Genomic DNA, 26,438 nt, shown 5'->3' with positions numbered 1-26,438 from the left:
GGTTGACAAAAGTTCTGAGCGGTTTTAAGCATGTTGCTTTGTGGTTGCTAAGGTGTTCTGAGTGTTTTTAATTAGCATGTTGTATTATGGTTGCCAGGTGTTCTGAGTGGTTTTTAGCATGTTGCTAAGGTGTTCTGAGTGTTTTTTTTATCATGTTTTATTATGGTTGCCAAGAGTTCTGAATGGATTTTGCATGTTGTTATGTGGTTGCTGGGTGTTCTGGGTGTTTTTTAGCATGTTGCTATGTGGTTTCTGGACAACTGACCCAAATCAAAGGAGCCCACCCCTATAGGTTTTATTTTACACAATTCATGTGTGTTTCCTGATCGGATAGCACTCCGATCATGAAGACCAAGTGTAAATGCCCTCCAAGACATATTTAATATGGATATAAATGCATCTGCCTGTTCAACTTACATATAGAAACTTTACTACACCCTAAAAGCAACGATTTGAAGTTTAAAACGTTTTATACCACGGGTCTGTTGAATGCTTGATTCTGATTGGTTGATGGACATTCTAAGATGTGCAATTATTTTTCAAGTACATGCACGGCTATGAAGTAGTTCTAGGTCTCAACAGCATAACGGTTCCACATCACTTTGCCAAATTATTTCAGTTATTTCAAAGAGTCCTACAGGCTACCACAACAAAATAACCAATTAAAACAAAGACAATGGTTAAGTACATTGGATAAGAATGGCAAACAATGTCTATAATATCCTACATTTATTTCCATTTCGATTGAAAATCGTCCTTGGGCTCCCTCTCTTTCGCTCTCATCTCACCCACCCACCACACACACACACACACACACACACACACAAACTTGTTTTTATATCATTGTGGGGACTCCATAGACTTCCATGCATTTTATGTATTTTATACAGATCTAATGATAATTTCTATCCCCTAACCCTACCCCTAAACCTAACCCTCACAGAAACCTTTCTGCATTTTTATATTTTCAAAAAAACATTGTTTAGTATGTTTAATAAGCCATTTCTCTCATGGGGACCGCTGACTGGGCCCCACAAGGTAGGTGATCTCAGGTTTTACAATCCTTGTAGGGACATTTGGTCCCCACAGTGTAGTATAAACATGTACACACACACACACACACACACACACACACACACACACACCGTACATGCTACCAGCCTACCACAGCAAAATAACCTTATAAACAAAGACATTGATTAAAGTAAATCGGTTAAGAACGTCAAACAATGTCTATAATATCCTACATTTATTTAAATTTCGGTTGAAAAGCTCCCTCGTCTCCCCCGCACTTACACACGCTCACACACATACATACGCACGTGCACGCACGCACACACACGTGCACACACACCTGCACACACATTGAGACTCATGTCGCAACCAACAAATAGAGCCGCACCCCCGTGATTTGATCAATACTACAGTTTCTATTATCCTAAAAGAAACTTTAATATGTTAAACTTTTTATGTTTCAATATATTTTGCCCTAATCAGCCTCACAAAGCTATAGTAGAAAGCACCGCGCTACCCCTCCCCCTCTTTTTCTCTCGCACACACGCACACACACACACACACAAAACCTTGTTACTGCAATGCCAAAAAGCAGCGCATCCTCCGTTGCTAGTTATAAAGTGATGTTTTCGAACTAGCAACGAAGGCTTGGCACACCTGCATCTCAGTAGGGTTAAAAACGGAAATATGGCGACACTCGCTGCTGCTGAGGAGTGCTTAAACTTACATCTTGGCGATTTAGAAGCTATGTTACTTTTGACGAGAGCTGCAAAAAATAAAGGTAAACCCACAGGTGATCTCTCTCAGTTTCTGAGCTTCTCTCTTTCGATCCCTCAAAAACAAACTCACACACACACACGCACAAACGCACTAACTTGTTACTCCAGTAAGTGCTCCATTAAAGCAGCGCACACCTCGCTATCCTCCGTTGCTAGTTCTAAAGTGATGTTTTTGAACTAGCAATGAAGGCTTGAGCTTTATCAGAGCAAGACGCTGAATCCACAGTGGAAGAAAGTAGTTTCACACACAAGAGCGTTTTAGGGACGAAAACCAGAAATTGTCTTGAGATAAAACCCTGAACGATGTCTTAATGTATGGTAACCCTGGTATAAATGGAATCATTGACTCCGTCCCATTGAATTACTGAAAAATAATGCACACCCGAGGTGCAACGGTCACAACGCACACCACCTCGGGTGTGCATTATTTTTCAATAATTCGACGGTCCGTCATCAATTATTCCTTAATTATCGATTTGTTTCTTACACCAACCTATCGATTTGCTTCAGAAAACATTCACTGATCGACTGGAGTCGTGTGGATTACTTTTATGCTGCCTAAATCTGCCTTTTGGACCAACAAATAGCCAGCAGTCTAATGGCACCAATTATCTTGCATTGTAATGACAAAAAGAGCTGACGTGCTTATAAAAATATTAACTTTGGTTCTGCTGAAGAAGGAAAGTCATACACATCTGGGATGGCTTAAAGGTGAATCAATCATGAGAGAATTTTCATTTTTGGGTGAACTAAACCTTTAAACATGGCTTGGGTCCCTCCTTTAGTGTATGTCTAGGGAATTTGAGTCACGATTTATCGTCCACCACGCGATTACACATTACACAAAACAATTTTTACTCTCAACATGCAGTGAAAGGATCTCGCTGACGTATACTTCACCACTATACTACACAATTTCAGCCAGTTGCCAAATGTATACATTTTAGTCACATAGGTTGCAGTTGTGAGTGATTTCCTCTCACTGCAGCAGAGGGTTGCGCATAGAGTAAAAGATTGATCTTGGGATTTAAAAATCGATATCGAGATCACTGCATCTGAAAATCTATATTTTTACCCACCCCTACACATCACAGAAGCTAATGCATTATATGAATCCTGTTTCATGTTGTCTTTAAGTCCAAAGACTGAGAAAGCAGGTATGTGAGAGCTGGTATCAGTTTTGCAGATGTATAAAGGTCACAGACTGGGTTCAAGGGTTAAGGCGGAGGGATAGTGTCACTCACATCCATCAACAAGGGCAATCGTGTGACTCTCTGCATGGGAAGGATGAGGAAGGAGATCATGGGAAGGTTCCGGCAGTCTGGGTGGGCCTCAATCCGTGTCAACACCTCCTTAAAGGACAGGCTTTTATTTCTGAGGAGATAAATGGAGTATTATACTAGCGACTGGTCGCAGAGTGTCACATGATCACTGTGATATAGCACTGCTCTGTGCAGTGAGCCATAAAACTAGGGAGGAAGGTAAGAGAGGAAACCTGATCTTTGTCCAATAAAAATTTCAGATCTGCTGGGCTAAAGGGTAAAAGCAAAAGATGACTTTTACCCTTTAGGTTACTCTGTGTGACAGCTCTCTGTTGTCAGTTTGACAGAGCTTAAACGAGTGACTGCTGTATGAGAGTGTGTGTGCTGTACTCACAGGAGTCTCTGTAAGGTTCTCTGCTGGTACACTTCATTGGAGCAGTAAGTCACATAGGGGTCAAACTTCGACTGGGCGTGTCTTATAACAATGTCACTTATGTCATCAATCACAATGTTCTGCTGGTGTCGATCCTCGAGTTCCTTGAAGAACCTGAAAAAGGGGAGAAAAACAAGACAGGAGGAGAATTAGAGTCATAGGGTAACATGCCTCGCATAACATTGACATAAGTCAGAGCCAATGCTGGGAGCACCCTGTTTTAGTCATTATGAATGCACAAACACGCACGCAGATACATACATGCAATACAAAGCAAGGAAGCTGTTCCAACACCTCCTTCCTTAAACTGTGATCACATCAGAGCATAGGATGTCCCAAAGTCCCTCAAATGACCAACAAGGGGACAGCAGCACACACATTATTTTCCTCACACTCAAAAAAGCATACACATACACTCTTCCTGACAGGACATGCACATTTCACACTTTATGACCCTATGCAGGGTATTCCCATTTTTTTTACAATGATCCAGAGGATGCATCTTGGAGCCATCTGTGGTGGAACCCAGCATGACCTCTGGTTCCACAATCTCACAATAGAACACGGACAGGCACAACCTGAAGGCTAAATCTGGAGATGATGTCAGTCAGGTTGTTAGCACAGGAGCTGTGGCCCCAGGCACTTCCTACAGGTGTTTGGAGCCCTATTAGCTTTATGGAGGGACAAGAGTTAACTGATGGATTCCAAATCAACACAACGAAATATACTTGTTACAAAGATACTTATCAAGCACTGGGGGAACATACTGTATATTCAGCAAAATTTATGTTTTTGCAAGAAACAAGCATCTATTTGTGGTCTTAAGGGTTGAAAGGTTACTCTAGGCAAAGTTCGGCTGCTGGTATTCCCTTGTCAGTGTGTATATTTAAGTGTTGTAAAATCAATAGACAGAAAAGGCTAATAAATTATTTATGGTATGACAGACATGCACACAGGTTTTGAGTGTTTGTGTCACATGTAGGCAGACTTACGGTATAATGGGCAGATCCAGCAAAAGGAGAATTGCAAAACTTATTTTTGTTCACTTACAAAACTCTATCAACAGCAATATAGGCACCACACCCGAGAAATTTGAGCTTTTTTATGTGAGCAATCCATCAGACTATCCAACACACAGGCACAAGTGCAGATTGTGTGCACATACAAATGCAGTTTGGCATTTTAGGAATGCTTGACACTTGAACCAGTGCAGAATCAAGGCCACTGTGTGTTCTATAATGTGTGTGTTTTTGGTTCATCTGTCATTTACAGTAGGCCTCAGTGTCAGTTAAAACGAGGCTGATGTTTCATTTTTTACATGGGAACGCATGGAGAACCAGAAAGGACAGTCCCATTTTGTGCACAGCCAGAATGAAGAATGCAGTTGGATAAGGCAATTAGACAATAACATCACTGTAGTAGCATTTACTATGACATCACATTAACAAATTACCGCTCAAAAATTAGACCCACTAAAGGTGCGGTCACACTAGACTTCGCGCTCCATTCACCACCATTTATACACATTTGAACATGGAATACTGGAAACACAAGCTCATGCACAGAAATGTTGGATTCCGCTGCACACAAAAGTTCAAGTTTTGTGACGTGTAACCTGTGAATTTGTATGATGAGAAATTGTGTGGAAAATAGAAGATCAAAACCTTACAGATTGACCTCTTGGTTCAATACAAACAATACATATTTCAAAGCTGCATATTTTTATTTTTGTGGGAAAGTAGAATAGTGGTATATTTTACCATTTTGTATATTATGTCATTTGTTATGTGATTTATTATTTATTGAAAAAAGAAGCCCTAGAGCAGGGGTTTTCAAAGTCAAAGACAGTGGGCCTCCTAGGGCTGCCCCCTAACAGTCGACCAAACCTTAGTCGATGAGAAGAGCCGACCAAGTTTTGATTGGTTGGCTGGTCGCAGAAAAAAACTCTGGTTGGATGCTAGGTGGTACTATAGGGTCATTTTCATTAAGCAGGGTTAGGGTTAAGCCTACACAATAAAGACACCTTGATTTCAAACTTTGAACTTTATTTATTTATTTATTTGAACTAAAAATTAAGTGCAATTAAAATGTGTGTTGTTCATCTTTTTGAAAGATGGTTTTACAACAGTTGTCAACATATCTCTGGAAAAGAACCTACTTCATCTGTGCATTCTCTACCGGTCGGGTATTTCGTTGTCCGTGAAAATACATCATGTGTGTGAATAAATTTGTTTTGTTCCCACCTTCACTATATTATATATACTGTATATATATATATATATATATATATACTGTATATATATATATATATATATATATATATATATATATATACCTCGCAATATCCAACTACATTGGCAACCCCAGGGCTGAGGGATCCGTGAATATTCTTGCTTTAGTGATTTTGCATTGAAAATTAAATTTATTTATTTAAAAAATGAAAAACTTAAATCAAAATACATTTCTAAATTCAAATTGCACTCCAAATGAAACGAAAAAGCAAATAAAATAATGAAGTGATAAAAGAATAATATACATATACACCTTTCAATTTACCGTCAGGCAAGTATCCGTATAAACATGCAGGCAGAAAATTACTTACACAAATGAAGACATAAAAACAATTATAAATGTAAAAATAATAATTATAATGATGATAATCACTGAAATACAAATCATGGTTCGAGGTGAACGTGTTTTTGTATTATTTTATGTTGTAATCACAGATATATAGGCTGCAGAGTTGCGTTCACAATGAATTGCTCTGTGGAAATAAAGCGAACTAAACTCAAAGCACCTCCTGAGCTGAGATGTCTGAGGTCATTTGCAGCACTCATAGATGATACTGTTCTTGCAAAAAAAAAAAAAAAAATTCAGAAGACAGAAACAGTGAGAAACTTTTACATGCGCATGTTCCACAAGACCGCAAGCCTCCGTATCAGCATGTCATACATGCACATAGATGCTTTTCTGTCATCTGTTCTTAATAATATAATAAAGTGTTTCTTCATACGCGTGTCTGTGTGCCGCGGGGCAAATTGTTTGTAATATAAATTTGATAATAATAATAGCCTAATTAAATAATTATTTAATACATGGGAAAACGAGCCAAATATCGTTTTGACATCAAAGGCATCAGCTATTAGCGATCACTCTGACCATAGTCGATCCCTGAGATCATCATCTGTTGGCACAACCCTAATGTGCATTTTCTCTATAAATTAACTAAATGTTCAGACAGTCTCCTTACTGGTTTTTCCGACACATTCAGAATCATTACCATTTGCCGGTGTCACTGTGGTTCGCTTCGTGCGTGCGCTTGTAAAGTTTATATTTTAAAGGCTTATTATTACGGTCTAGTATTTCTCTCTAATGTAGAACAGTGTTGAAACTCAGCCCTGGAACTCAAACCATTTTCTGATGCCCCCAAAATATATATAAGTAATTCAATTAATATCATAAACGTGCGACAACTAGTTAACTAATGGCTTAAATTAATGACTACTAGTCGACTAGGAAAATCTTTGGTTGGGGCAGCCCATGGGCCTCCCTTGTGACACAAGGTACACGATGCCCCACCCAAAAAGGCACCCACACAAACACATCTGAACAGATTGTCAGACAATTGTTTGACATTATTTAATCATTTTTACAATGTATTGTTTAACAAGAAAAGTGCAAAAGTTATTAACTGAATTATGACATTGAATATACAATGACCTCTGGTTTTTATACAACTTTTTATATTAAACTTTTTAGATTATATCATTTTTACAGTGGTGGAAAAAAATAAATAAGCTCTGTAACAGAGAAGCACACACACTCCTCACACAGCTCTGAGAACAGATTTTTTTTCCCATTGTGGACTGAAGCGTCAGATTAAGTGGAGTGAGTGTTTACAGATCGGTTCTTTGGAAGCACATCTGGCTTTAAATGAGTCTCACCATGAAATATCCCACTAAACCAGTCCTTCAGCAGAAAACATTGATCCACTGACTGAAAAACATGGGGGTTGGGGGCAGATTGTTTGCTCTGAGAAACAGGCAACAGGGAGGTGGTTTTTGAAAGTAGAGAATTAGGGTAAATACCCAAAAGAATTAGGGTAAAGTCAAATACCCTAACATATGACCACACATTTACATGTTACATACATACGTATGATATGACCACTTTAAATGAAGAATCATGGCCAAACATGGGTCTTACTATGAATCACTGATAAAGCAAAAAGATACTTTTCTATTTACTGCATTTCTTCCCATGCTAGGTATTACACATGTTATAAGCATATATGATAACCTAAGTGTTCAAGCAAGGCTCTTAACTTCAGTTTAGACTAACATTCACACAACCCATCTCTCAGACACAACATATGTTTAATAAGAGGGGCCATGTTTAATAACCCCAGACAGTATGCATTTAATGCAGTTATCCCAGGAGTTCATTATATTTTACTGGAGTGGTGCTTGTTGCCAGATGTCTGTAAATGTATAAGAATGCAATAAAAGTTTGAAAAAAAATGAGCCTGACCCATTTCCATACACTCTTAAAAAAAATCCACTTAATGACACCACTCCCTATCTATACCTGTCTATAGCTGGTGAACATTTTATCCATTTATATAAAAAGTGAGTGTGTTTTTGCTGTCATTCTAGCCTGCTGGACTTTGATAATCAAGATTGGACATGATCCGGCTGGCCTAAGGTGTGAAGTGCTCTAAAGGACCTGTGTGAAGACAAGCAGACCAGAATCCCTGTCATTAGAAACATCAGAGCTCTGCATGTTTACTGGAGAAAGACTGTACAGTGTAGACAGGAAGTACAGAATAAGGACATCTCTCTAACACACATACACACACTTATACAGCTGGCCAATTAAGCTAACCCATGGTAACGGATGGTCTTGCATGTGGACATGCTGTCCCTGAATTCACAGAGTCTGTCTGTGTCCGTGTGTGTTCAAAGAGAGTTTTGCTTCTTGAAATGTCCAAAGTCCCATGAAACACATATAATAAACAGCATGATGTAACCTGCATTAAGCAAGATGTGGAAAAGCAGCACTTGGCTTTTATAAATTATGTTGCTGCACAGCAGGCATAGAAAGTTCTATCGTCTGCTAAACATCCTTGTCTAATTTACCTAATTCAATCTTTATCTATCCAGTGTGCACTATTTTCCCGCAAATACCCTAAAGGCTGGGACAACACTGGGATGTAAGATTCTGCCTACAAAGCTATCTGCTGTTCTGTCTTCCAGGATATTTGCAGCCCATATAATTTGAAAGAGGAAAACATCCCAGTATTAGTGTGGAACGAGCGTCTATTCCCGTAAATGAGGCTGACATGGTCTCCAGATGGACTGTGCTGTTTCTCACAGATGGGGGAGAGCAGAAGAAACTGAGAAAGTGAAAAACAAAAGTGTTTCCCTAAAATACAGCTCTAAAATATAGGGGTAAATACTGTCTGCAGGGCATTACAGCTCACAACAGAACATGTATTTATGAGTGTGGGCACCAGGGATCATGGACACACTGTATGAGTGTCAGAATATAGCACGGACAACACAGACGAGAAGCACATATTCACACACACACATAACATGGACAAACACTGGTCTTCTTCCTCTTCTCTGCTTGGTGAGTGCAGGGTTGAGATAGTGTCTGAATGGAATCAATGGTCCAAAAGGCTTGAATGCCACAGTGTGTGTAACCCTGGTTATACAATGAGGGTACTATGGTAAGTAAAGGTTTCTAGTCCTAGAAGTCCAAGATCTCATAGACAGTAGGGTACAGCGGGGCTAAAGTCGAACCTTAAGGAAAATGTGCTTTTTTCTGGTCTCAAAGTGTATCAAGATTGAAAAAATATTATTTTTATTAACATAATTTGAAATAAAACGGAATAAAAACGGAAGGTTGTTTTGATTTAAATTATTATTATTTATAAAGGAAGCGGGAAGAGGGCCTTTTACCCCACACCTGGGCTTATAGTGATATTGTGTAGATATAGGGACAACAGTTATAGGGCAAAATTTGTCAAATCAAGCCAATGCTTTTGAGACATCAGGTTGCTTTTTTGAGTAACAAATTAAGATAATGCTTATTCAAAATAACTACTTCAGAACAGGGTTAACCATTTCCTGTTAATTTCATATTCTACAGTATAAATACATTAATCGCCATTGTGATGGGATCAGTCAATTTGAGCCCACTTTGAACATAACAAATCTATTCCCACCACTTAAGAAAAACAATGTGTTTAATGGGGGTAACAGGGTTTTTTTTTTTTTTTTTTTTTTACATGAAATTCTATCCTTTCACTTATTGTACAGTTATTTAAAAACTTTTGCATTGAAACTTTTGATTTGATTTTATCATTCAGGAATTGATTGGATTGTGTAAATATAGGCTAGCTATTTGGCTATTGGTTACCATTATCCAAAAGCCCACATGGCCTCATCAACGTGATGCAATGTAATAAAACTAAACGCACAATCTCATTTTATCAATGACTAAAGTCACAGTGGAAAAAACCCTCCCAATACAAGACATTAAGCCTTCTATAATCCACTTCAAGCACTGATATAACAGTTTACTAGTGTATGATTAAAGCTACAGCCTAGCACTCAACAGATCAGCTAAATTCAGCCTCGTAAAAACTGATCAGAGAACAGTAGGCACTATAATTTAGTCTAAAGGCAAGCTATTCATTTTCCCAGTCCTCCACAAAGTGCTAAAAGCTTCTCTTTACAAAAGTGAATCAAACCATATAAATACTGTACAAATCATTGTTGAAATTTATAATAACTAAAGCTCTTCAATGCAAATACCGTAAGTGTCTACATCCAATGACACTGTAACCTCGTTACTGTACAACACAGATGATATTGAAGGTTTGTGGTCATTGCTAATGCATGTTTATTTCACTTATTTGGTTATTCAGTAACCTTTGCTGTTCGTGTCTGTCTGCATTTATCCTGTCAGCTCTTTACTGGGTTATTATGTTACTTTACAAAACTGAACTTTGGCCTGAGCTATTTACCACTCACTTCAATCTACACAGTTACCATTAAAGTCATTCAATTCAATGAAAAATAAAAATACCTTTTACGATTCTTAAAAACTGCAATATAAAAAACCTAGTGCAGTGTTTCTCAAGTCATCGGGGCATGACATCCAAGCAATCATGCCCTTTAAATTAAACAATCTACATCCATTACATAAAATAAAAAATAAAAAAAACACTTGGAAGATAAAGTACCAAGAACTGCAAAGAAACTCAGAACAAGAAACTGTTGAAACAGCAGATAACGTCTCTGTCTCTGCAACGCATACGTTTCAATTTATAGTTTCAAAGAGTACCTGAAGCATCAGGTGCATATGGTGGAATTTCCCTTGACAGATCAAATGGACCCTTTTTCACATTTCTGTGTTTGGAATGCCAAATTAAACTATGCTTGGGGGGTGAATTTCTATAGCTGTGAATGGGAGACCATTCTAACAGCAAAAAAACAAAAACAAACAAAAAAAAAACTTTTTTCTACAACTTTATCAAAATAAAAATAAAAAAATAGGAACGAAATAGAAAGAGATAGATTAAGGCAGTCAGAAGAGAGAAATATCCCTTGGCAGTTGTGTTGACAAGTTATTTTAAATAATGCCAGGGTAATACAACACAAAGAATAATATTATAAACTGACACTAAACAATAAAAAAAATGAAAATATGTATATATAAAAAATAAAAAAAACTGCTAGATTCACACTGCTAAATAAAGAGGAAACACATCATCACAGTATGTGAAACACACTTGGTACATTACCGAAAGTGGTGCAAAAACGACAATAAACTAAAAATATGTGTACAAATTATGAGCAGGTGTTTGAAATCATAAATACCATCAAGTTTTGCTATGTTATTGGACTCAGAGTATACCCTGTCCCAGAAAATCCAGTATCCCATTTCAGGTCATAAGAAACTGGAAAAGGACATCCAGTTATGAGGATTCAGTTTTCTATGATTCTACTTCATATATTGAACATGCACTGGCAATCTCCAATTTCGCTTGAACATTTGAAGAAAGTCCAGGTAAATCATGTAACCCTTGCAAGTCAGAACAAGACCTTCAGCTAAAATCAGTGGCTCATGTCAGCCATGTAATGTCATCTCACCCAGGTTTCCAGTTTTCATACTTAGAAAACAACAAGATTTGGTCTATGCTAAGGTCTATACCCACACGATATACAATTAAAGGTGGGCACAAACAAGCCTAAGAGGGTGACACCTTGCTGTCTTTATGTACCAATAAAAAGCATTGAGATATAAGATATTTCAGATACTTGCACAAATCTGCAAAATGTCACAGATAACAGAGATGTCTATCAACAAACTGCACAATATATCTCAGATGAGGCTTTAGTCAGACAAGTGTTCTTACTTTTTGCTGGCCTCACAGACATCAGCGATGTTGGAGAATAGATGGTGATGGTCTGTTTTGTTAATGGTCTCGCTGAGCTCGAATGAGTTCTTGAAGAGACGGACAAGAATCTCCAGACTGTGTAAGTAACTGTGCTCTGATGAGATAACCTCAAATATGGCCTGAGGGAGAGAAATTTCATTCAGACATGTTCAGACATTTTACAGAGCCTCATGTTCATTGATCACTGCTGTCATTACAGATACCATACTTGGTTAGTTGATGTAAAACAGGACAATAACAGACGAAAGGAACTGATTAACATACCAAACATGTCTGACTTATCTAAAAGGCATTGATAATTTGAGCAATAATCTGGCACAATGTATTTGCCTTAAGCTCCTCTACTGAAAAGCATTCCTTACATCAAACTCATTGATCTATTTAAATTAGGATTTATTTGGAGCTCACTAATCAGTAATCTCCATTGTAGTGGCTGTTTCTGTCCAAGTTTCCTCATATCAGATTACTTAATCAGTCAAATATTTTTGGAGCAAATATGGCTACTGTACCAGAGCTTAATATAATACTGAGAGAAAGAATACAGGGATTCATCTGTGTTAACAGTTTAATCAGACTAAGGAGATGACTGTGTCGAGAGGCAGTTCAGAGAACAAAGTATTGAGACCCAAAGAACTGGAATCCAGACATTAGGCCCAAAATTTAAATTTGAGCAACACTGCAAAAGCCAGGGAGAAATGAGAATGAGAAAGCCACAACCTGACATGTGGAATATTACCTCTTGTCTCTTTCGTTCTTCTTGGCTTAACGTCTCACACATTCCACTTTTTTTAACCTGGAATAGAGAGGAGATAAGTCGAGGATGAGCATCTCTCTGATTTGAAATTAAATCTGATCATGCATCAAATATAAGACACACATTTCGGAGTGTGTGTGTGTGTGTGTGTGTGGTGGAGAAAAAAAGACTCTCAATATCTCTATAGCTCTACTCTAACAAAGAACTTCTTCTCCAACAATCATTCAGTGACCACCTTCCACAACTGAACTCATTCAAGAAGAGAGACTAGATGTGTTTATCCTGTGTCAAGGAAAATGGCATTGCTTTTCAAATGAACATGTATGGTTTGTGTTTTTTTTTTGGAAATATCATTGGTATGACTTCTTAATGACTACATGTGAGGTCTTCTGTGTGTGTCTTGGGATGGCATTAGGGCGTGATGCTAAATCAAATAAATCTTAGTGATTGTGTGCAGCTCGTGTGTGTCGATTTGAGTAAAACCAATTGACCTTATCATGTTTCCTCCTGCAACACCGCAGACACCTGAGGCACATTCTAATAATTCTTACCCAGGTCAGAAAAACAAGGTAATAAAGGCACAGTAGCGTACGGACCAAGAAAAAGTAATTCTACACTCGAGAAAAACCTCTTACACAGAACAAACCCAGAGCTGGGATCAAATTTACACTAACAGAGGAAATCAGACTAGGGACTCAGGTCCTACAAGTGGCTCAAATGACCAAAGCCCACCGGAGATCCCAAACCCAGCCTAGATGAGAGGAAAACAGCTTCTTTTTCTTTGTCCATTTATTTCTAATATTCCCCCATTCCATTCTGCCATAGATTACATTTGCAGTCATTATCCCCTTTTCTCCCAATTTGGAATGGCAAATTCCCACTACTTAGTAGGTCCTCGTGGTGGCGTGGTTACTCACCTCAATCCGGGTGGCAGAGGATAAGTCTCAGTTGCCTCCACTTCTGAGACCGTCAATCCGCGCATCTTATCACGTGGCTCGTTTGTGCATGACACCGTGGAGACTCCACATGTGGAGGCTCATGCTACTCTTCCCGATCCACGCACAATTTACCACATGCCCCATTGAGAGCGAGAACCACTAATCATGGCCACGAGGAGGTTACCCCATGTGACTCTACCCTCCCTAGCAACCAGGCCAATTTGGTTGCTTAGGAGACCTGGCTGGAGTCACTCAGCACACCCTGGATTCGAACTCGCGTTTTTACTTGCTGAGCTACCCAGGCCCCCAAAAGTCATCTTAAGACTGTAGAGCAAACATGAAGGACAAAGAGTTAACTGTTTCAGTGAGTGAACTGGGAGTGGTCTAAAAAGTCTGATAACAACTCCACCCAGACAACTTCAGCTTTTACCAGGTTTCAGTGCAAAGGCTGCCAGCAGGAGCACTACAATAAAGAGATGATGTGATGTAACATAACCTCAAGATGTGTAGATACAACTTCCCATATCAAAACACCTGCCTTGTTGAAGAGAATCAAAAGACTTCAGAGAAACCATGTAAAACTGAAATTGAAAAACACTATCTATCTTGAGGTCTGCCGCCAAGGTTTCCAGGGAATATGTTTGGCAGACTTCGTTTTACTTTTTGATCAAATGGTATAGATATCATTAACAAATGCACATTACAAAAAAATCCAGCCAAGCCGCCCAGTGCTATTAACACCTATACATTTTTGAAATTTCAATCCCAAACCATCATAAATAATAGGTTTGGCACATTAAACACATCTCAACATACTGCCCACTCTATAGCACAATTGTCCAGACTTTAACAGGTACAGCATTGGCTAAAACACAGTTTAAACTTTTACAATTTTAAAATAAAGTAAATATGAGTAGTGCTCACTGCCTACGCAAAACTACTCACAATGTTAGTGTTGTGGGTGGTTGTCAGAGCACTGCTATATGGTTGTTTGGGTGTTATAGATGGTTGCTACGGGCTTGCTAGGGTGTTATTGGTTGCTGCTGATATATTCTGGAATATAATGACGTTCTGGTCCCTAGATATGGTTAGGGTCCCTCATTTATTGTAAGTCTATGTTACATGATTTGAAGTATCATACATGTCCACAGCACAACGGTACAGGACCTGCTAAGCATTGAAGTGTAATACTTAGGGTTAGGGGGTTTTCCAAATCCCTTAACCCCAAGCATGAGCAATAGCAATAGTAACTCTTGCATTAGCGAGCACCACTAAAAATCAAATGAGAGTTGATGTTCTTAAAGTCCAGCTATTACTACAATAATAGTATGGATCTATCAAAATTTTCACCTGCACATATATTTGATGGAGTGTTTTCACAGGTGAACACACCTGCACTGTCTTACTTAACAGAGTCGATGCTCTTGCCAAAACACACAGTACCCCACACAACCAGAAATCCCTTGTAATCCCAACTACTGTATCCTTTTCAAGGTTGCTTGTACTTTCTTTCGTACAGTTTGTCCTCTCTTTTTTGTTTGTCACTCTACACTTTTCAATTTCTCAAATGGTTTGCCTAGATCTTTTTTCCTGATGTGCCTCCACACCCCTAATCTTTATGTCCCTCTCTTATTTCAAATGAATAGTTCGCCCAAAAATGGAAATTCTCTCATCATTTACTCAACCTTATGCTGACTCAAACTTGTGACCATCTTTCTTCTGCGGAACACAAATAAAGATATTTTTTTTGAGATATATGAATATATAAGTCAATAGCGTCAAACAATTCCAAGCTACAAAAAGGACATAAAGGCAGCATACAAGAAATGTACACAACTCATGTGGTTTAATCCATGTCTTCTAAAGCGATATGATCACTTTTGTATATTTATATCTCCATCAAAATTTCTTTGTTTGTGTTTCGCAGAAAAAAGAAAGTCACAAGTTTGAGATGGCATAAGGGTGAGTAAATGATGAGAATTATCATTTTTGGGTGAACCATTTCTTTAACAACTCTCTCTACTGCAGGTTTTTTTGGATTGTGCTTCTTTATTCCTGTTAATCAAGACTGATCAAGTTTGCTTCACTCTCAATCTTAGCTGCATTGGAACATTCCTGCTTAAACACTCCCAGATACTGTATTGGTAGAAAAAAAATAAATAAATAAATAAAATAAAAAAAAAAAAGGAAACAGAACGTCTAAGTGGAAAAAAGTATTATAGCATCTCAAACTAAATTACGTAATTCCATAACTGGAGACAGCGCACTGCTTTATCCATCTACATATTCTTCATTTTTCCATGGGGAAGAATCCTCTAGTATTTGCCAAGGAGCTGGCACCTTGCCTGACCATTTTTCAAAGACCCAGCTTATCCCAGCCCACTCTCCTTCTCTTTCCCTCCCACATTTGGATAAAAACCACCTGCTTTCTTTCTTTCCCTCTCTCGCTCACTCTCTGTCTGTGAAGCAAGGCTGAGGCTGAGCCACCCAGCACAACGAGGCCGGACGACATTCCTTACGATACCAGCATTCCCGAATGCTGCCAAAGCACAGTGTTTGTGTTAAGGTTCAGAGACAAATAATAATTTATTTCCAATGTATAATTTTAGGCATCCATCAAAACTCAAACATTTTGAAAGGTGAGCCTGTGTGTGTTTTTGTCTCCATGGTTCCTCACCACACTGAGTTGACTCCAGGAAGTCCTGATGGGTTTGTATTGGATCACAATGCCTTCATCTGGTTGAGATTCTTTGTACTCTGCATCCTCATCAGAATCATTGTGTAGGGCTTTCTCTTGGTAGTTCTGATACAGAACCTCATCCTCTGATATAAAAAAACACACACAGATAAACTTTGTGAGACTTTGTGCAAAGAAATTATCAAGTGAATAGCAAGTCTGAACTACACACTTCACATTTTTATAGATATTACTTTGTGTCATCCTTGTCTCATATCTAAAAATCATATGGCTAGCATTTACAGTGCATCCAGAAAGTATTCACAGCGCTTCACTTTTTCCACATTTTGTTATGTTACAGCCTTATTCCAAAATGGATTAAATTCATTATTTTCCTCAAAATTCTACAAACAATACCCCATAATGACAACATGAAAGAAGTTTGTTTGAAATCTTTGCAAATTTATTAAAAATAAAAAACGAAAAAATCACATGTACATAAGTATTCACAGCCTTTGCCATGACACTCAAAATTGAGCTCAGGTGCATCCTGTTTCTACTGATCATCCTTGAGATGTTTCTACAACTTGATTGGAGTCCACCTGTGGTAAATTCAGTTGATTGGACATGATCTGGAAAGGCACACACCTGTCTATATAAGGTCCCACAGTTAACAGTGCATGTCAGAGCACAAACCAAGCTATGAAGTCCATGGAATTGCTGTAAACATCCGAGACAGGATTGTATCGAGGCACAGATCTGGGGAAGGGTACAGAAACATTTCTGCAGCATTGCAGGTCCCAATGAGCACAGTGGCCTCCATCATCCATAAATGGAAGAAGTTTGGAACCACCAGGACTCTTCCTAGAGCTGGCCGCCTGGCCAAACTGAGCAATCGGGGGAGAAGGGCCTTAGTCAGGGAGGTGACCAAGAACCCGATGGTCACTCTGACAGAGCTCCAGCATTTCTCTGTGGAGAGAGGAGAACCTTCCAGTAGAACAACCATCTCTGCAGCACTCCACCAATCAGGCCTGTATGGTAGAGTGGCCAGACGGAAGCCACTCCTCAGTAAAAGGCACATGACAGCCCACCTGGAGTTTGCCAAAAGGCACCTGAAAGACTCTCAGACCATGAGAAACAAAGACTGAACTCTTTGGCCTGAATGGCAAGCCTCATGTCTGGAGGAAACCAGGCACCGCTCATCACCTGGCCAATACCATCCCTACAGTGAAGAATGGTGTTGGCAGCATCATGCTGTGGGGATGTTTTTCAGCGGCAGGAACTGGGAGACTAGTCAGGATCGAGGGAAAGATGAATGCAGCAATGTAAAGAGACATCCTTGATGAAAACCTGCTCCAGAGCGCTCTGGACTGAGGCGAAGGTTCATCTTCCAACAGGACAACGACCCTAAGCACACAGCCAAGATAACAAAGGAGTGGCTCCGGGACAACTCAGTGAATGTCCTTGAGTGGCCCAGCCAGAGCCCAGACTTTAACCCGATTGAACATCTCTGGAGAGATCTGAAAATGGCTGTGCACCGACGCTCCACATCCAACCTGATGGAGCTTGAGAGGTCCTGCAAAGAAGAATGGGAGAAACTGCCCAAAAATAGGTGTGCCAAGCTTGTAGCATCATACTCAAAAAGACTTGAGGCTGTAATTGGTGCCAAAGGTGCTTCAACAAAGTATTGGGGGGGGGGTTGGTTAATAAATTTGCAAAGATTTCAAACAAACTTCTTTCACGTTGTCATTATGGGGTATTGTTTGTAGAATTTTGAGGAAAATAATGAATTTAATCAATTTTGGAATAAGGCTGTAACATAACAAAATGTGGAAAAAGTGAAGCGCTGGGAATACTTTCCGGATGCACTGTATTTTAATAAATTTGTGCATAGAAATGATTCACCAATTAATTTGACTCATTGCTCAAGTGTATTACCAGAAATCCCTGTATAGCATTTTGTTTTTTAGCAAAATAAATATTTATTTTAATACCAGTATTGCTGTTTATCACTATGCTTTCAATTTACTTTGTTAGGTTCTTTACTAAAAAGTGAAGCTACTGATAAGCTGGTAGCAGAATTACCATCCTTAAAAGATCAAAACGTTCAATCATGCCTAACAAAGTAACAGAAGAGTACACAAAGACAAAGGATGTTCACTTCGTCTCAGTTGAGAGCACTCATATATATATATATATATATATATATATATATATACACACACACACACACACACATCACACAGAAAGGTCTGCAGGATGACCAATGCTTACCCTCACTGTCAAAAGTCTGCTGGGTCGGCAGGCCTTTTTTTCTCTCCATACTCTGCAGGAAGCACAGGTGATTGTATAGATGAGTTTCATAAATGGGATTACATAGCAACCACAGTTCCTCATTTCAAATCATAACTGAAGCTATAAAGTATTTTTTTTAAACAGAAATACATTTGCATTTATCAATCCTCCAGTAAACAGTTATACAGAAATGCACAGTCATTTTGATCATGGCTAGACCAACACTAAATCTTTGCACTTTTTTCATGTTTTCTAAACAGATCTGTGGAATTCTTTGGTATGAACTGTTGTGGAATAGATTAACTTTTATTGATAGCTAAAAGCTTTATAAACCTCTTCAACTCTGGGGCATTTTGGGGCTGCCGCCTGCAATCTTTCACACTCAAATGAAAACTACCCAAATTAAAAAAGTTACTCCAATTATACATAAATAATATTGTATACGTTTACAATCTTATGATGGATATAATTTTTTTGTTGTCCTAAATTTGTCAGCATGTAATTCTGGTTCTGTTCACTCCATCTCCCTTCAAAAAGTCTTATTTTATTTCATTAAATGGTAGCAAGTACTAGAAAAAAAAAAATTCCTCTTAACACCTTCCATCACAAAATGCCCGTCTGAAATGTAGGTGGCGCTCTAACACATTTCAGCCCTCGCAGATGTGCTCGTCCATAGACATTCAGTTTAATTTTCTGTTCATGCACAACCCCCCATTGTTTCATTGAATATCTCGGCCTCTGAGTGGACTAGAAGTTCAATCTATGTGTCATTAGAAAGCTGAACTCCTCCCCTTTGCAATGGTAATTTAGCATCAATAGTCGATAACATATATTTTCAATGATTTGTTAAGCATGCCTTTCCTGCTGGAATGCACATTTTGTTCTGGACACAGAGATATAACATTGGATTATTCGCTCACAGACAAGTAAAAAATGGCTCTTTTTTTTTTTAGAAAACTGCCTAAGTAAACACAGATATAAAGTTGTATCTATTTGGGGCTTATAGCAGCAGTGATCGGCGTATAAAAGAGACATTTGTATTTGATGTCTTACAGATATCATATTTCACTTTGTGATTCTTTTGAAAATCTTTCAACCTGTTGTATTAGGGCAAAATAAAACTGAATAAACTGTACAGTCACCTTCCTGAGAATGAGATCTGACATATTTAATATATATTCATTTGATATATGATTTGTCTATTTAAGTGCTTTTTGAAAAACTTTTATATTCATATTAATATTTCTACCACATGACCTCTAGGTGACGCTGATTTGCGATGCAAATGTTTTCATACCTTATTTTGTGATTTTATGTAACATAAATCCAGAAGTGATGGTTATCTCTGAAAAGTTCAGATTAGCTTTCAAATGATAAAAATGCATATGCCTGACTGATGTATTCAGAGACTTGAACATTTTAAGTTCAAACTTTTTTTGCGATATGGCACCCCCTTTTGGACCTACCGGCAGGTCCGCAGAGTTGAAGAGGTTAAATGTTACCAAAAATATTGAAATACTGCCTTTTAATCAAACAAACATTTGTTCAAAACTACTTCCAAATTCAATTATGAGGAAAAACAAATAAATGCAGAATGACTTTGAACTGACTTGTGTCGTGTAGGCCTAGATCACATGACAGTATATCAAGTCACCTGCTCCAATCTTTTCCTATCTTCCTCTCTTCGTAAAAGGGAAACAATTGCTAGATTTATTAGGCTGTTAGGTCAACTAATAGTGTGCTGTCATTGTTCACACAGGCCTGTCAAATTCTGAAGGATGGACTGAAGTAATGGGTGCCTATTGTCACTTGCAGGCAACCTTTGACCTTTTTGATTCTAAAGATGACCTTTGTGCTTTAGACATGGCTAATTTGATGGCAGTGATATTTGGGAATGGTAACAGACCTAAATAACCCTCAGTCTTGCAGTTTACAAATCTGTTACAGTTCCTTGCTTTTCAATGTCATGCTACCTGTAGATTAAAAAAAATATTTGCCCTTCTTATGCATCAATAACTAATATGTATCTAAAGTAAGAGTAGAATAACTTTTGACAAAGCTGTTGAGTGTTTCTCAAACAGATTAATCACCTCCATAATACTACTTAAATACATAAACGCTGCTTCCCTCTCCATGCAATACCTTAAAATAATTGCACAATTACAAAATGCACAGATTAGTACTTCACAGAGGTACAAATTGTCTCCTGTGTGACTATTGTATTGGAAAACAATCCGTTGCAGGATGCAGACGGCAGCATATTATTATGACAGTGATTTGAAACTATTAAGCTGCTTTGAAACGATGTGTATTGTGGAAAGCTCTCAAAAACGATTCAGTTGTTAGCTCACCTTACTCTTGGATGGACTGGGACTAGCTGGAATCTCCTTGTCCTCTGCGACTCCTTTCAGTACAGGCTGGGATGGCCATTTGGCTTTTGGGTCTGAAGATGGCACATCCACATCTACGCCACTGACTACTGCCCGGCGATATGATTTGGAGCGCAAGCCTCTTGTCAGTAATCCCGGGCTCTCATCTCCATCCTGTTCATCCTCCTTACTTGGGGAGAAAGAAGACCCAGTCTCAAACATGCTTCGAGGCCGGAAAGCACTTTTACTGTTCTGAGAGGGCTTGCTGAAGTGTGTGTCAGAGGCCAGACCCTTGGGTATGATCTGCTGGGTGCCCATCTTCTGCGCTGCAGCACTGTGAGTGCTCAGTACAATTGGGGAAGAGGGTTGCTTGCCCTCAGAGCCCTGAGAAGACCCTGAACTCTGTCGCTGCAACAGGTCTCCCCCCAACCTGTCGGCAGGGGATGGGGTGCGAGGGGTCGGGGGGTCCGAGGGGATGCTAAGGTTGGAGGAAAGTGAAGGTATGCTGGAGATGGAACTGTGAGATGGGGAGCTACGGAGGCTGAGAGGAGACCCACGGACATCCTGAGATTGGGGTGATGGTGAAAGTTGACGTTTGGAGTTCTGAGGGGATAAGCTCTGTTTTGGGGAAACCGTGTCTGATGTTGGAGACACATCACCAAAAACAATCTGATCCCTCTGAGAGGTGAGTGAAAATTGACTGGAGAGACGCTTAAAGGGCTCTATTATGTTCTTATCGTGCCAAATACTGAGACCATTCCCATTCTTAGTGGGCAGAGTTGGAGTCTTAGGGGGCCGAGTTGCGTTTGAATTCTTGACATCCTCTGATTTAGTAAACTTTGACAGAAAGAAACGTCCGTTAGACAAATGTCCTACACTAATACTCCTAACCACCCGAGACTTCCTTGTGGGTTTGTTCAGAGTGTGTTTCAGCACCGCAGTGTTTGGTGCAGTAGCGCTGATCTTTTCTGCAGGTTGAGTGAGAGTGATGGTGCACCTATCATCCACGGGAAAGTCTGTCATGAGAACTCCGTCTATTTGGTAACTGAGAGGTCTGGCTTTGGGCTTCATGTCATTTGGGCTTCGTCTCTTCCAGATGGGAGTGATATTGTTATTGGAGAGATCCACTTCGTTGCCGAAATCCATACTGAGTGTACTCGTATCACTCAACGAACATCCTGACCCTTGTCTTAACAGAAAAAAGAAGGGAAAAGTTGCATGAGTGTAAAGTGAACTGCGCCCTGCCTTACAGTATCGAACACTTATTAACGACGTTCAAACGACAACAAGTTGACAACGCGTTTACGAAACTTTTTGACAAATGATGCGCGAGGAGGTAGCGTTAACTCCACAATTATACGTTTAAAAGTAATATTTCGGCTGGTTTTCACCTTGGCGAAGACTTCAAATGAACACTGTTAAGTTTTGTGAGCGATTTAAGAGGGTTTTGTAAGTTTTTATCAGGAGGGAATAATAGTTAACACTGATTCCCGTCATCATCTTCTCACACGGTTTATGAGGCGCGCGCTGTTACAGTAAACTCTCGCGCACAAACAGGTTAAAGTAATGCGGCATACCTCTGTGTGAAGATTATTTATAATCCGCTTTTTAGTCCTGTTTTCCCGCTCGTGTGAAGGAGAATTCCAATGAAGTCGAAGTTTTCCCCCATTTAATAAAAAAACATAAGTGCTCTAAACTCCACAAAATCTGCGTTGTTTATCTCTAATCGCAGTGTATCGTTTGTGATACTTCAGTCTCTTGTGTGGTCAGACTGAGACTGTAGTCGTGCAGAGAGTGATGTTTGTTAGGGAGGGCACAAGAGTTCCCAAGTTCATGTGACGTCACGTGCACTCGAAGAAGCTCGAGCTCGGTGTGTGTCAGCTGTGACAGGTAAACTTTAAGAGAGAAAAGTTTTATCTCGAGACTGAGGAGAGGCGGGGAGTAATGACAGAACAAAATGATAATAAACTAAATTCATTTTATTTTTAAATTAGTCTAAATTTTGTTTTGCATTCGGTGCTCAATTTAGAGGAGATTCTGAGAATTGAATAAACTGGGTGTAGAAAACAGGAGCTTGTTAGCGCCATCTTGTGGTCTTTGACTATACCAACAATGTATTCACGGAACATTTATTTATTTTAACCCTTTTGTGACCTTTTCATTTTCATTTTTTCGATCATTTTGTCTGTGTTAATGACAACGGCATACATTTTGCCAAAAGTGTGTATTTTTGCCGCAAGCATTTTAAGTCTGGGCCTTCAGTGTTATTCATGCCATTAAGAAAACATAGTTTCACAATGAATAAGACGCCGTATGCATTACGTGGAATTCAACTAGTAATAGCAACTGACATTTTAAAAACACGTCCACGCATGAAAGCCAGAACTTGAAACGAAACTTAATGCTCAATCAAGCCTAATTTTAGCTGCAGCATGACTGTTTTGTGAAATGAACGTCTCCCGAACAGACATTCGAAATTCATAATTTTTCATATGAATCTACCAAGGAGGTCTATAATACCTGGAAAAATCTATCTAATAATATTTGAGATTTAAATGTTGCTTGCAATAACTTTTGTTTCGTCCGGGTACACGGTTATGCTGCGTTCCATTCAAGTTGGATATGGGATATTCCTACTTGATATCTCCGAACATAAATGCATTCCATTCCCTGATATTCCCCGATATTCGGAACTGCAACGCTCCCGTTAGCTTAGCAGGGGTTTGACTCTCATTAGAGATGTCTCCTAGCAACCCAGCTGATAAACAGTGCTGCAGCGCTAGCATTTGTGCTTCAGGTGTACGATTATCAAAAGAGATTATAAGGTTTTATACACCTGTTTCTGCAGGCGTTTGTTAAACAAGATTTAATATCACGTAATTTGGAAACGAACTCGTGTATCGATATTACTTTAATAAAGTGAATGTTTATCACTTACTTTGTATATCTCCCTGAGTGTCGACATGTTTGTGTGACATCATGCCCCTGCATCTCGGCGAAATCTGAGTTGAGAATTTCTGCACGAGCCTACAAGTTTTAATTCTGACTTTAAGATGCATTCCATTGCACTTTTCCTAGTAGGAAGTTGTAAAATCCGACTTTCCGAGTTGAATGGAAAGCAGCGCTACTTTTCAAAACTTGATCCGACACTGAATGCTCCAGCAGCCTAATTTACACTTAAAAAACTCCTGATGTTGCTATAACAATGCAAAAAGCACTTACCAATTTACTTTAAGTGAAAATCAGCCCTCCTTTCCTGTTTATAAATTAAGCAATCACACGGTCATACAGAACATCTTGTGTTTTTAAATCCATAAGGATCTCTTTCTCAATGGCGATAGAGGCAGTGATGACCATCTGGCGCTCTTCGCTTTCAAATTACATCACTTAAAGCGTGATTGCGTCACTCAAGGCCAGCTAGAAGGCCTCGACCGGAACATATCCTAAAGATCACACCCACCAAGAACAAATTAATCAATCTAATTGGCTGATGAATCTGACAGTCTGACTTTAGTTGCCCATTCATTTGCACTGTTGAGGGATTCTATAGAAATTCTGAAGGCCTGAGCGGGTGGAGCTCAGACTCACTCACTGCTTTGGGCATGTGATTTGTGAAACAGTAGTCACACTTCGCTTGTAAGCATCAAGGAATAAATTCTGACTGGATAAACTTTTCGTTTTTCTCTATTTGTTTGTAGATTAATTAAGAGTGGAAAGCGATTAAAAATGCATAGGCAAAAAGCTGATTGAGAATGAAAGGATGAAAAATATTTATTTATTTGGCATGTTATGCCAGCAGAGAAGGCTTTGCTGGCCCTGAGAATTCGCCACTGACATCTATAAAACACTGTGTACACAAAATAGTTACACTCAGGACCTTAAGGACAAAAATGTCCCCATTGAAACCCATTAAAACTGCAATATTTGATCCCAGTACCATTAAAGCATAAAATCATGAATTCTATGATATTATGCTTTCATTCTGGAGCCCTGGCTTCAAAATGTAATTTTTAAAATATTTTCCACCAGATGGCGCAATTTTTCTCATTTTTAGCTTATGGAGCAAATACATGTTTTTTTTTTTTTTTTTTTTCTATTTTCTGTTTGCTGTATTATAGAGCACTCCAGGCCACTTCAATAAATGATGCAGCTAAAATTGTGTGGGTGTGTTGGTATGGATGTCAGAGTGTGTTTTGTATGTGTATTGAGAAATGTGTGTGTGTGTGTGTGTGTGTGTGTGTGTGTGTGTGTAAAAAACAACAGTGGCATTATGTAAACAAACTGGTATTTAAAGGGTTAAAATCCTGAAAATCAAAGAATATTTGGAAGTTATGATCAGGACTGATGTTGGTTAAAAAATCTAAGTCAGTGAAAGTGGAAAATAATATTAATATATAATATTTTTATGGCAGTTTTTTGACATGGACATTTTTGTCCTCTAAGTTACTGTGTGAGGTTTTTTTTTTTTTTTAATCTGACACTGCACAAAAAATAATAATGCATCAAAATCAGTGTTGTTGCTAATCATTGACATATCCCAGACTGTGAAAATCCCCCCCCCCCCCCCCAAAAAAAAATACTCTTAGCATTTAGTATATATATATATATATATATATATATATATATATATATATATATATATATATATATATATATATATATATATATATATATATATTCATAAAAACAACAGTGGCATTATATAAACAAACTGGCATTTAAAGGGTTAAAATCCTGAAAATGATTGAATATTTGGTAGTTGTGATCAGGACTGATGTTGGTTAAAAATATTAACTCATTGAAAGTGGAAAATAATATTAATATATAATATTATTATGGCAGTTTTTTGACGCGGACATTTTTGTCCACTAAGGACCTCTGAGTAACTTTTTTAAATTAACGCACAAGGGTTAAGGGTCTGACATTTATTAAGTAGTATCGCTGCAGTTATATTGTCATGGTGGCACAGCAGCCTAATGGTTTAAGACATCTATCTGCAAGCCTTGTTCCCTTGTCCTTCACTGTTTAACTCCAAAAACTCTAGTCTGCTCAGTTACAAATCTCTTGGTGATGACATAAGAGGCGGCAGTGAATGTGCACAGTTGTACCACTAGATGGCACTAAATATTTGCCTAAATTGCATTTTCAACGTGAGATCCCTTTTTTACATCGTACTAGTTTTGTTCTTTGTGATATTTGTTAGCTTTGACATTTTGCCCCTAATTATTGTAGTGTTGTACATCAAAGAAGATGCTACATTGGCAACAGCATTTTGCAGGATTGATAGTAAGTCTTGAGAATCATATGGAAGGACTGACATTGTATTTCTCTTGAAAATGTTTATCATGTACCTGGAGTTTAAATTGAGCATGGCAGAGTGACTGAGAAAAGTATATGCAAATAAGTTTGAGGGTCAGTTCCATCCGAATTCAAAGATTTCAGAA

General features: G+C 38.6%; 1 protein-coding gene across 1 annotated transcript in view; it reads right to left on the bottom strand.

Moving 5' to 3' along the window:
• Positions 1-22,766, bottom strand: part of LOC127456345 (rho guanine nucleotide exchange factor 26-like) — a 56,756-nt gene extending 33,990 nt beyond the window's left edge. The window contains exons 1-8 of the mRNA XM_051724792.1: positions 22,572-22,766; positions 20,977-22,183; positions 18,605-18,656; positions 16,331-16,476; positions 12,698-12,754; positions 11,920-12,080; positions 3,450-3,602; positions 3,038-3,167 (exon numbers count right to left, since the gene is read on the bottom strand). Coding sequence (XP_051580752.1) covers positions 3,038-3,167; positions 3,450-3,602; positions 11,920-12,080; positions 12,698-12,754; positions 16,331-16,476; positions 18,605-18,656; positions 20,977-22,140 — 1,863 coding nt within the window. The 5' untranslated portion in view covers positions 22,141-22,183; positions 22,572-22,766. The remainder of the gene's footprint in view (positions 1-3,037; positions 3,168-3,449; positions 3,603-11,919; positions 12,081-12,697; positions 12,755-16,330; positions 16,477-18,604; positions 18,657-20,976; positions 22,184-22,571) is intronic.
• Between the last annotated feature and the right edge of the window lie 3,672 nt (positions 22,767-26,438).

The sequence above is a fragment of the Myxocyprinus asiaticus genome, chromosome 18 (assembly GCF_019703515.2).
Source record: "Myxocyprinus asiaticus isolate MX2 ecotype Aquarium Trade chromosome 18, UBuf_Myxa_2, whole genome shotgun sequence".
Classification (NCBI taxonomy): domain Eukaryota; kingdom Metazoa; phylum Chordata; class Actinopteri; order Cypriniformes; family Catostomidae; genus Myxocyprinus; species Myxocyprinus asiaticus.
Note: the sequence above shows the minus strand (reverse complement) of the source record. Positions and strands in the feature narration are given on the sequence as shown.